This window comes from Lampris incognitus, chromosome 10, assembly GCF_029633865.1.
Source record: "Lampris incognitus isolate fLamInc1 chromosome 10, fLamInc1.hap2, whole genome shotgun sequence".
Taxonomy (NCBI): domain Eukaryota; kingdom Metazoa; phylum Chordata; class Actinopteri; order Lampriformes; family Lampridae; genus Lampris; species Lampris incognitus.
The window spans coordinates 30,552,704-30,565,412 of record NC_079220.1 but is presented as its reverse complement, the minus strand read 5'-3'; the positions used below and the strand labels follow the sequence as shown (position 1 = coordinate 30,565,412).

Genomic DNA, 12,709 nt, shown 5'->3' with positions numbered 1-12,709 from the left:
AAACATCACAAATGTGTTAGCGAGCATTACCATAGCCTAACATTAGCTCACATTAAGCTAACGCTAACTCAGTTAAACAAACGGTAAAAAAGAGTTCTTATAATTCAGAACGACTTTAAGACACAAACCATGAATGATACAAGATACAAACCATGAATGAAGAGTTCTTATAATTAAAAAATACTTTAAGACACAAACCATGAAAAATTGTTGTAATATTAGAATATTACAACAAATACTAACCCTGGGCCTCTGCGGGGGGGGGGGGGCTAATACATTTGTAACCCAGTTAAAACGTGTGGTTATAAGGGGTGATGCTATAATATAAATACTGTTAAAACGGTTTAGTTTAAAAGGGTTTAAGAAGGTTAAAATCATTTTAAAAAGTGTGATGTGTTTTTGTTTATTAAAGAGTATAATGTTTTCCTGGAAACTGTCTGCACCAGCATTTACGGGGGTTAATGACATGCTGCAGGAGTACAGGTCGGGGAGGTGTTTCGGCACGGACGAGAGAGCGGGAGGGACGGTGGACTACGGAGCCGGAAGGGAGCGGCGAGTGAGCGAGATACAGATAACTTCTGTGTTGTATGTTAAGTTTAGAGTGCACCAAGTTCCATTGTGTAATTTATATTTTAGGATTGTTTACACAACAGTCGGAGTGAGACTATAAATTATATATTGGCGGAACGTGAGGAATTTCTACTTGAAATTCGAAGAGCGTTTAGGTGTGTGCTACTGCTAATGCTAAGCGCTCGACGTGTAGCATAGAGTCGGTTCATTACCCGTGAACGGACATTTGCTAGCTTTAAGTTTAACTAGCTCAGATGAACTGTTGGAGGGGTGAGCTGATGGTTCCAACCACCAGAGGGCAGAGCAGAGACTTGGGGCGAAGTTTGGAGCAACCAGGGCTTCACTCAGCGTGTTTCTGTCGACGCGGGAGAGAGGATAGACATCAGACGGTGACTGTGCGAGGGGCCGACCTGCTGCTAAACCTGCAACCGTGACGGTTGAAGAAAGACAAACCGGGAACATTGTCTCAGATACCACACTTGTTCTTTTGCTCACGGAGGAGCGAAGGTGCCAAAACGATCACAAGCACCGAACCAGGCCTGCAACTTTATATTTTGTTTTAACATAATTTTGGTTTTGTCGGCTTTAGGGGACAGTATCCAGGTGTGTGTGTGCACACGAATTATATTGGTTGAATTTAAGTGACATTGAGATTGGTTAATTGTGATTTTCTAGGAGAATCCATTTTGGTGTTAAAGTGTAGTGTTTTGTTATGCACTTACAGTGTTGAAAAACCTTAAGAGGCTTTTCCCGAAGAAATGGACATTTGAGTTTGAAGAACATTCCTACTATTATTTTATTTTTTTCATTTTAAATCAAAACTCATTCTTTAGTTAAGTAAATAATTGAGACTTATTTTTCTATAAAACCTGAGTTGTGTGATTTTATTATACTTATACCTGCTTAGAGGGAATGATTTCATATTGAAGGAGACATACAGACACATTTGGTTAGAAATCTTTATTAAAACCATAACTTTAAAGGTAGCTTTAAAGGTAAGTTCAGGTAGGTTTAAAAAACTGCAGGTGTGTACGGTAAAAAGGGACCCAGGACAATAATTTAAACTGAGTTAATCAGTGTTAAAATTTATTAAAAGAACCCAAAAGCCATGCCCTTATTAATATAACTGTTGAGGGGAGCGCTACACATTAAATGTCGTTTCACCGTTTTTTCTTTTGTCTCGCTCACTGTAGGAACTAGGTAAGTATCAGCGAGTAGTTTTCAAAATAAAAGCACCTCTAGTCAAAACAGGAAATAAGACACTATAAGCTTAAAACAGGTAAAATACGCAACAAAAGCAACAGAAATGGCTGTTCAACAAGACTATCTCTTTTTTAGAGCTAAAACTTAAATTGGGTTATTTACACTCCCACCAAATGTATGAATGTTTCATATTAAATGACACAAACAATGAATAATTTTCACATTGAGAATGACAATGTTCTTTAACAGTCATAAGCTGAAGAAGCACAACAGAACTAACTTCTGCGAACTAACTTCTGCACTGGACGCTCCAATGTGGAAAGTTTACTAAGGCTTCTTGTTCAGTCTGTTATCTCCTACTGAGATTTTCACTCTCTTTACAAGTCCCTCCTTACCACTGACAGTCTCTAAGACCCTTGCGAGTTTCCATTCGCCTCTGGGTGACAGTTCATCTGTGTCCATCACTATATCACCCACTCATAGATTTCTCCTTGGCGAGTGCCAACGCTGCCTTGCGGTGATGTTGTGAAGATACTCCCGTTTCCAGCGACTCCAGAACTGCTCTGCCAGATACTGTATACGGCACCATCTTTTTGCTCCGTACAAGTTCTCTCTGGGGAATATGCCAGGTGGAGGCAGTGCTGTGCTGGATTTCATGTTGATCAGATGATTCGGGGTGAGTGGCTCCATGCTGTCAGGACTGTTTAGGTTATCCACTGCGAGGAGTTCACTGTTGACTATAGCCATGGCTTTATAGAGTAAAGTCCATAGTGAAGCGTCGTTGAGTCTGCCATGGGAAAGTGAGAGTGGAGTTTAGAACACTCCTGACGGTCTTTATCTGGCGCTCCCACACGCCACCTGCATGACTGGAGTGTGGCGCGTTCATGACAAAGTCACGCTGCTTTTGTGACAGAATGTATTGAGTCTCTGTGTGTTAAACTCTCGTAGGGCTGCCGTGAATTCATTCTTTGCACCAACAAAGTTAGTGTCTTGGTCGTACTGGATTTGATGGACTGCACCTCAAACAGCAATGAAGCATCACAGGCAGTTGATAAAGGCATATGTGGACCTATCCTCTAGCATCTCAATGTGGATGGCACATGAGCAAAAGCAGGTAAAGAGCAGGCCATATCGTTTATGTTGTTTCTTTCCCTCCGTAGTGACAAAAGGACCGAAGCAGTTCATACCGCAGTATGTGAATGGTGGGGTGGGCATTATGCATTCTGCTGGTAGGTCACTAATTTTTTGGCTCTTTAAAGGTCTGCTGAGTCTACGACAAATCACACACTGACGGATGTATGAGGCAACTGCTTGGCTCATTCCAGGAATCCAATAGCCATTGGATCTGATTTTGTTTGTGGTGAAGCCTTTCCCCTGATGCTTTGTCTTTTCTTGGTTGTGAGCTATTATCAACTTTGTCACATGATGCTCTTTGGGGATGACAATCGCGTGCTTAATTGAGTCAACAAGGGATGAATGGCAGAGTCTTCCTCCCGCCCTGAGGATACTGTCTGTATCTAGAAAAACATCAAGGCGATACAGTTTGTTGCAATGTGGTAGTTGACTTCCTTTGTTTAACAACTAGATTCTTTTCTCATATGCTTGACTTTGGATTATGACATGTTCAGTGCTTTCCCGTTCACTCACTGTAGAGGGACGATGTGATTTGATTTTCTTAGCCCGTCGCAAAAGGCGGCCCGCAGCCTTAGTGACTTGGGACCATGATGAATACTTGGACAGACGGTCTGCAAGACTCATTGGTACTGTGGTCTTTGTTTGGAGCGTTGTGCCCTTTTGATTTCTGGATCTCCTATGGATAGGTCTGGTACTACATCCTTTGGTGTAGGAATTTCTTTTTCCCAGAGGAACATGGGACCAGTGAACCAGTTGGATGTAAGCAGTTCATTTACAGTTTTTCCCCGGGATGTACCGTCTGCTGGATTCTCATCTGAGGGGACGTAAAGCCATTGCTGGGGGGCTTGTGCTATTGTGGATCTTCTGGACCCGGTTGACGACAAAGGTGTGAAAGCACCATGCATCATTATTTATGTAGCCTAAGACTACCTTTGAGTCTGTCCAGAAGTACTCTTTCCCATCAGCATAACCAAGCTCCTTTCTGAGCATATTGCTGATGTTGACTGAAACCACTGCTGCGGTTAATTCAAGCCTTGGTATTGTTGTCAACTTTGTGGGTGAAACAAGGGCCTTTGCTATCACTAGAGAACAGTGAATCTCTCCTCTTTGGTGTTATTTTGCACTATGAGTGTGACCCAGAGGGTCGCTTCATCTGCCAAGTCTTAAAGTGTTTTAATACTATTCTGATCATAACAAATATTTATCGGTACAATTCAAAGTCTAGTAATGATGTCCTACTAATGGACCTAGAATGCAAGCTTAAACAGTGGCTATCTAAACATCCAGGTGCTTACTTGCTAATATGATGAGACTTTGATGTTGTTTTAGACGAAGCTGCTGACAGGTGGCCCCCATGTCAAAGGTCTAATCAAAATTCCTCTTTAAAGCAGTTCATTGATAGATTTAATATTGTAGATATATGGAGAGAGGAATTTAAAACTGACAGAGTTTATACCTTGAGTTGTCAACAAGGGTAGCTCTAGACTATCACGCTTAGATTACTGGCTTGTTTCTAAAAACTTGCCTTAGGATTTTTGTACAGTCAAGGTGATGGCAACTCCACTTACAGACCACAAAGCCATCTACATTAATGTCAGACTTGTGTCTGGTTATGGTAGTATCGTCCCCTGACTGACTGCAGGCATCCCTAAGAGTGGGGATGCCTGCAGTCAGTCTAGATTGATGAGGTCACTTAGAGGAGCGATGAAACATATCTGTCAATAAGTGTTGTGTCCATATGAACTGATTCAACTTTCTTCGATCAACTGAAAATACTGCACCACCATGTAAATACGACTTAAACACTGAAGTGACTTACATATGTTTTTTCCTCGCAACAGCGCATTTTTTGCTGAGTTCGACTTATACACCAGTGTGTCTTGTCTGGGAAATATGGTGTGTGTGTGTGTGTGTATATGTTTGTGTGTTATGTTTGCAGAGTATTGTAATTTATGTCTTGGATGCAGATATTGCAGAGGATTAAGCCTGGAGGCTAAAGACATGTAGGTCAGGTGAATCGGCCATACTAAATTGTCCCTAGTTGTGAATATCTGTGTGTGTCTACCTTATGATGGACTGGCGGCCTGTCCAGGGTGTCTCCCCACCTGCCGCCCAATGACTGCTGGGATAGGCTCCAGCATCCTGTGACCCTTTTTAGGATAAGCAGCTTGGATAATGGATGGATTGTTGAAATTCTGTGATATCCATCTTCGGTATCCTGAGGCAGGTTGTTTTTCATATATTATAACTTTCTTTCAAATTATGTTTTTTGTTGTGTTCTTGCAAGAGCTGATTAAAATAAGGAGCACTAGCCATGTCATCACTTTCAAGTTTTTATTTCAAATATATCTCAACATTTGCAAGTGCAAGGTTTAGGTGAGGAAATACAGCCAAACATGGGCGGCATTTAACGATATTGACATTTAACAAGTGACAATAAGTTTTATAGTATTGTAACGTACACGAATAACTAGACACGTTAGCCCTTAGCTAATGGATTGGACCCTTTAGTCGACTGGTTAACATTGTCGCTTGCAGAGTGGGAGATATGGGTTGTGGCGATGGTTCCCGGACTGCCCCCCTGAATTTGCTACATTGGTGTCAGAAGGTCAGCCCCCAGTGACCAGTCCAACCCTTCCATCCCATCCCCACCACTCTCAGCAGACAGCTTCAAGCCCTTCTGTGTTCTCAGCATAGGTGGCGTGGGACCCGGCTGCGCAGGACCCGAGGACCCCAGCCTGGACGAGCAGGACGGCAGTAGCCTGCTGTTTGATGAGCCCATCCCACTTCTGACACCAATGTAGCGAATTCAGGGGGGAAGTCCGGGAACTGTCGCCACAACCGGGACGCAAACCCGTATCTCCCACTCTGCAAGCGACAACGTTAACCAGTCCACTAAAGGGTCCGACCCGCTTGGCTAACGGGTCTAGTTATTCATGTACGTTACAGTATAAACTGCAATATTTCAGTGGCATAAAAATGGGAAAAGCAGACATTTTTGACATTATTCTGACAGCAGTGATTGCAGTGATAGAAAAGACTTACAAAAAAAATCTCCAAATTAACAAATTTTAAAACAACTCTATCCCCTATTTGTACTTTGAGATTGCTGCTAAATCTAACTTTTATACAGATTCACACTGGACAAATTCAAACTAACAATCAAAAAACCACAAAAAAAATCACAAAAAAAAACAAAACAAAAAACAATCAACATTTTTCCCTCATTCTTCTTGGCAGACCAAGCACTAAATTTGGTGAACAAAATGGGATATCTGAGTCACATCATCAGGGATGATCTATGTGATGATGATGATGTGCAGCGCCAGTGTTGCAAACTGTATGCACTAGCCAATATGCTGGCACACAAATTTCATATGTGTACAGACGAGGTTAAAACTGCTCTTTTTAGGGCCTACTGTACTCCACTCTATACAGCCCACTTGTGGTGCATTTATAGTAAAGCAAAAATGAAAAAGCTGCAGGTATTATGTAATGATGCATTCAGAGTCTTGCTCAAGCTTCCAAGATGGACAAGTGCAAGTCATATGTTTGTGACTAGTAATGTTCCCACTTTTCATGCTGTGTTAAAGAATTGCATGTACAAATTTACGTGTCGATTAATTGATTCTAAGAATATAATTATAATGCTGTTAACGGAGCCTACACAAAGTGACACCAGGTACTCCTCTTGTTTCTGGAAACATTGGAACAAATGTCTGTATAGCTTTTAGTCACTGTGGACTTGTGAACTGCTGTTTTTAGCTATATTTTTGTGTTCTTGCGTTGTGTTGTATTTCTTTGTTGTTGTCTTTAACATGGATCTACCTTTGTGTCTGAAAAAGGAGGATTTGAATTAAAAAAAAAAAACCCTGACACCATCATCATTTTGCAATGGTAAAAATTATGATTACATATTTTCATGGCTGCATCTGGTCTGTCACAACATCTTTGTGAGTTAGTGGCTCATGACTATTGTATGTACAGTACCAAAAATACTACAAAACATGACACACTGTAAAGCCAGGTTATAACAGAAACCTATAAGTGAGCAACCTTATTTGTGACCCCTTGCATAGTTTTAATATATTTTAACAATATATACAATGACAACATATTGATGACAGCAATAACATTTCATCCGCAGTAGCCGATCACATGACAGTGTAAAACGTTATTCACCCCATCTGTTTCTGTGTAAGTACATGGCATCTTCATTGGCCCCTGAGTTTTTCTTGCTCTTGTCTGGGACAGGAGTCCTTAGTTCCCTCGGTAGGTAACATTGGTGAAAGTGGAGGTTGCTTCTTTATACAGGGGGTTGTGACCCTGGATAACAAAGAACAGAAGAAAAAAAAACAGTAAACGGAGATTTGCTGAAATCACTGGTGCACTGACACGCATAGTAGAAGAACAGTTAAGATGTCATCATTATCAGTCAGTGCCAGCCTATTCTGTTCTTTTGTGACACTCTACTGATCATCCACTGATCACTCAAGGAGACTTTTTTTAATTATTTTGATTCTTTATTAATCGCCATGGGGAAATTACACTCTGCATTTAACCCATCCTAGCTGTGTAGCTAGGGGCAGTGGGCAGCCGCCGTGCCGCACCCGGGGATCAACTCCACTTCATCTTGCAATGCCTCGGTCAGGGGCACAGACAGCAGTATAAACCCTAACATGCATGTCTTTTTGATGGGGGGGGGGCACTGGAACACCCACAGAAAACCCACTGCAGACTCGCGGAGAACATGCAAACTCTACACAGAGGACGACCTGGGATGACCCGCAAGGTTGGACAACCCCGGGGTTCGAACCCAGGACCTTGTTGCTTTGAGGCAACGGCGCTAACCACTGCACCACCATGCTGCCCTAAATTTTACATTTTAAATTTTATTTAGGACAGCATGGTGTCAATATTTATGACACAATATTTGTCTTCTCACTTGCCATGCATCCCCCCTTCCCTCCCCTCGGGGAGGCTAAATCAGCCATCTCTGCAGTCTTTCTGTTATTGTCTGCTGTGGACTGGGAATAGGCCAAATCTCACCATGTCCCATTTGGCTTTGGCTCGTTCCTCCTCAAACTTGGCGAACTCTTTGCGGTCATGGATGGTGACCAGCAGCTTCCAGATGAGCAGGGCAGCTAGTCCCAGTAGCAGAATGGCTCCGGCCACCGCAGGAAGCACCACCAGGGTGTCAGGACCTTTTGGACACTCTGACAGAGCAGATGGAAAGGGGATCATAGACAGAAAAGCAAGTTAGAGAGAGCGAAACAGAGAGGGATGTGAGTGGGAGAAAGCAGAGGTGAACAAAAATGGGAAGCGGTTGTGAGATCCATCCATCCATTATCCAAGCCGCTTATCCCAACCAGGGTTGTGGGATGCTGGAGCCTATTCCTGCAGTCATTGTGCGGCAGGCGGGGAGACACCCTGGACAGGCCGCCAGTCCATCATCACAGGGCCCACACACACACACACATAGGGACAATTTAGTATGGCCGATTCACCTGACCTACATGTCTTTGGACTGTGGGAGGAAACCGGAGCACCCAGAGGAAACCCACGCAGACACGGGGAGCACATGCAGACTCCACACAGAGGACTACCCGGGACAATCCCCAAGGTTGGACTGCCCTGGGGCTCGAACCCAGGAACTTCTTGCTGTGAAGCGACCGTGCTAACCACTGCGCCGCCATGCCACCATTGTTGTGACATACAAATAAATAAAAGTGAGGCGCTGGTGATGTCATCTCTATACATCTGATAAACTGATAGATATGATCTGCTGAAGAAAAAAAAAGCATGCACACACTGTTCCTTTGCTCCCTACCCTGCCCAACACAGGCTCACATGACATTCCTGGATCATGCTATTCTCAACAAGTAATGAGACCTCTTCTTATATCTTGCTGTTAATCCTCAATGGTCTATCGGTCTGCACGTCAATCACATGCATGTAGGCACACACGTATGCACACACACACACACACACACACACACACACACACACACACACACACACACACACACACACATATCTTTACCTGGCTCTTTGATCAAAAACAGTATAGATTGGCCGCTGTCATCTTCGTAATACTGAAAGTGCTCCACACAGTCATTGTCATCCTTGTATGTGCAGTTCACAGCATTCTTATCATGGAAGACTGGAACATATACCAAAATATGTGATTGGTTAAAGGAACAGGGTGAGTGAATAGGAAAACAGAGTGCAGCTAAACCTTCCTCCACTACAATGATCTAACCCTCTCAAACTCACAATCTTCCACTAGGTTGCCCTCTGACTACAATAGAAATTGCATTTCAAAGTTTCAACAGCATTTCATTGCATTTAGTTTGAGCATTCAGCAGCATGGTGATTTACAAAGACAAAAGTAGCATTGACAGTACTGAATAGATTATTGAGACAGAAAGGTTCTGACCCAACTCATCCACCAGCCGGATTTCATCCCTGCAGATTTTGGTACACGAGTTGTCTTTGAAGAACCGTCCTCTCTTGAAGTGGTTGCACTCCACGCATTCCCTGCAAATAAAACCCCCTGACATTACCTCTACACACACACATGAAGTTGACACTCTTCAGCCACTTTTCTCAATTCATCTTGACTGATTGATTTTGGTATGGAGTCCTACTGTTGTCTCGATGCATGCTCAATAATCCACAACATTTATTGACAGATATGTTTCATCACTCATTTAAGTGACCTCTTCAGTCTAAACTGACTGCAGGTATCCCCACCCTTATAAACAACACAGTGGCGTAACGACCGAAACCAACGACCAGTTTCATATACAAATATGTGTGTGACCATTGAGTAGAATTACAGTGGCCATGTGTACTGTTCCACAGAGGATTTGGGAATACTTGCAAACACAGCATTGTAACATGGTGACAGATGTACTCTTAGCCCCCCCACCTCCTGGGGTCAGGGATGGTCGTTCCCTCTTCACATAGATGGCATCTTTCATAAAGGTGGAGGTACCTGCAGTCTTTTTGTTTTCTCTTTGTACATTTATTTCTGATTTTTCCCTTTTCTCCCAATTTAGTGGCCAATCGCTCCCTATTCTAATTCAAACACCCACCCTCATACTGCATGCGTTCGCCAACTGCATCTCTCCGGCCGGCAGTCTCGAAGGAGACGCCTCGCCACTTCCGTGACAAGGCGACTCCAGGCCAAACCTCTGCTTTTTCCCCACACACACAGAGACGCATTCATGTGACGAACACAAACCGACTCCGCCCCCCTCGCGAAGACAGCATTGCCCATTATTGCTGCTTCATCGAGTCCGGCCATAGTCGGATCTGACGAGACCCGGGCGTGAACCCCGGTCCCTAGTGGGGAACTGCATAGACACAAAGCCGATGATGAGACTGCTACACCACCGTGGACCTGTACCTGCAGTCATTTGAGACTGAAGAGGTCACTTAGATGAGTGACGAAACATATCGTGTCAAATGTTGTATCCAGATGAACTGATTCAACTTTCTTGGACTTTACCTGAATTATTGAGCAAGCATCAAGACATATACCGTGATGTGTTGTTATCCCTGCAATTTGCTTACCATCAAGGACCACGATGGAAACCAGTTGTCTTTTTACCCCCCCCCCCCTCTCCCCAATTGTATCCGGTCAAGTACCTCTCTCTTCTGAGCCGTCCCGGTTGTTGCTCCACCCCCTCTGCCGATCCGGGGAGGGCTGCAGACTACCACATGCCTCCTCCGATACATGTGGAGTTGCCAGCTGCTTCTCTTCACCTGACAGTGAGGAGTTTCACCAGGGGGACGTAGCACGTGTGAGGATCGCGCTATTCCCTCCCCCCCCCAAACAGGCACCCCGGCCGACCAGAGGGGGCGCTAGTGCAACGACCAGGACACATACCCACATCCGGCTCCCCACCTGCAGACACGGCCAATTGTGTCTGCAGGGACGCCCGACCAAGCCCAAGAGAACACGGGGATTCAAACCAGCGATCCCCATGTTGCTGGGCAACAGATTAGACCGCTATGCTACCCGGACACCCCGAAAACCTTTTTTTTAATTTTATTTTTTTAGATTTGATTGTGTTATCTTTGGCAATGAGAGACTATGTGTTACCAAATGTCAAAATAAACTAATTAATTTACCAACCTAACTAAAATCACAACTGTCAACGCTCAAAGCAAATTAAATTACTTCTTAATGGTGCAGGCATCCGGGCATGTGGGGCATCTTTCGCAGGTGTCTCCGGTGGCCCCCGGCTGCGTGCATTCACACACGCCACAGACACAGTGGCCCCGGCCGCTGCACAGCAGGCCGCTGCTGGACGTGCAGGTGTCGGTACGCATGGAGCAGTTACAGTTCTCTCCCCTCCAGCCTAACTCGCAAATGCAGGATCCACAGTCACACTTCCCATGGCCTGCATGGGGGGGAGGGTAGAGTTATTCAATAATTCAACATTTTATCATTGCAGCTCAAGTATATGCATTCAAATGAATGAAATTGTAATAATACCTGTTTGCTTTTGCAAGTGTTTTTACCATGCTTGCGTAGCATGGTTAAAAATGGCATAACCAAAATATGTTGTATAATCACACAAAGTATCACCACATGATTATTATTATTATTTTCATTGCTAACATTATTATTTTATTTTATTATATCATCAGGAAACGCTTATAGTAGCCCCTCCCTGTTGTGACCTCATTTCCTGTTAGTAGCGCCAAAACGTATGTTCCCCCTGACCTCTGCCTCTTTCCCGCTCTGGACATGTGTTCATTTTTGTCTGCCCCTGTAATTTATTTTATTCATTCCTAATGTGTCTTATGTCTAATGTGGGTCCCAATTCTTGCGTAGGCTACAGCAGGAGCTGATCTGAAGTTTCCTGAAACCTGTCCTGTTTTGTTTATATACGACAGGTGTGTTTTATTTCTTTTTGTATAAAATTGTGTTGCTAGCTGCGCACTCTTTCCCGCTCTGGACATGTAGAAAGAGGCTACAGTAGGAGCTGATCTGAAGTTACCTGAAACCTGTCCTGTTTTGTTTATATGCGACAGGTGACAGAATACAGATCCCATGCATGAGAGAAGTTGTCCTATCTTTCCTACACAACGCAACTGAAAAAGTACACCAGTCACACTTGGTGCAATTAATCACATAGGTGGGGCCAGCCCAGCAAGCATGCTTACACAATTGTGTGTATTGCAGTTATACGAGTCAGTGCCTGACAGAGATTTTTTTTTCAGGTCCCCCTCAGAGGATTGTATCTAGGTTGGGCTTGGTTGTTTTTAAGTAAAGGCAAATGAGAACAGTGTTGAAATGATTGATCCCGAATATTTTTGGCTTAAAATGAAGACTTTTACAAATGTTCACACTGTTTTTGTTTTGTCATTTAAACAAAAAAAAAAGATCAGACACACAGGCTGGAAAACCATACTCTGCCATATATTTGCCATAGTATATTGTGCTCACCCCCCCTCCTTTTTTTTCCTCCCCAGTTGTACTTGGCCAATTACCCCACTCTTCCGAGCCGTCCCGGTTGCTGCTCCACCCCCTCTGCCGATCCGGGGAGGGCTGCAGACTACCACATGCCTCCTCCGATACATGGGGAGTCGCCAGCCGCTTCTTTTCACCTGACAGAGAGGAGTTTCACCAGGGGGACATAGCGCGTGGGAGGATCACGCTATTCCCCCCAGTTCCCCCTCCTCCCTGAACAGGCACCCTGACTGAACAGAGGAGGCGCTAGTGCAGCAACCAGGTCACCAGGACACACACCCACATCCAGCTTCCCACCCGCAGACACGGCCA

At 44.1% G+C, this 12,709-nt stretch overlaps 2 protein-coding genes across 2 annotated transcripts in view; one reads left to right on the top strand and one right to left on the bottom strand.

Annotated features, from left to right (window-relative positions):
• LOC130119796 (uncharacterized protein K02A2.6-like) overlaps positions 1–5,711 on the top strand; it is a 14,184-nt gene extending 8,473 nt beyond the window's left edge. The window contains exons 4-5 of the mRNA XM_056288393.1: positions 3,594–3,666; positions 5,569–5,711. Coding sequence (XP_056144368.1) covers positions 3,594–3,666; positions 5,569–5,711 — 216 coding nt within the window. The remainder of the gene's footprint in view (positions 1–3,593; positions 3,667–5,568) is intronic.
• The window catches only part of LOC130119112 (integrin beta-3-like), a 34,362-nt gene continuing 26,886 nt past the window's right edge, over positions 5,234–12,709 (bottom strand). Inside the window, exons 11-15 of the mRNA XM_056287524.1 lie at positions 11,099–11,321; positions 9,347–9,447; positions 8,951–9,070; positions 7,957–8,123; positions 5,234–7,233 (exon numbers count right to left, since the gene is read on the bottom strand). Coding sequence (XP_056143499.1) covers positions 7,168–7,233; positions 7,957–8,123; positions 8,951–9,070; positions 9,347–9,447; positions 11,099–11,321 — 677 coding nt within the window. The 3' untranslated portion in view covers positions 5,234–7,167. The remainder of the gene's footprint in view (positions 7,234–7,956; positions 8,124–8,950; positions 9,071–9,346; positions 9,448–11,098; positions 11,322–12,709) is intronic.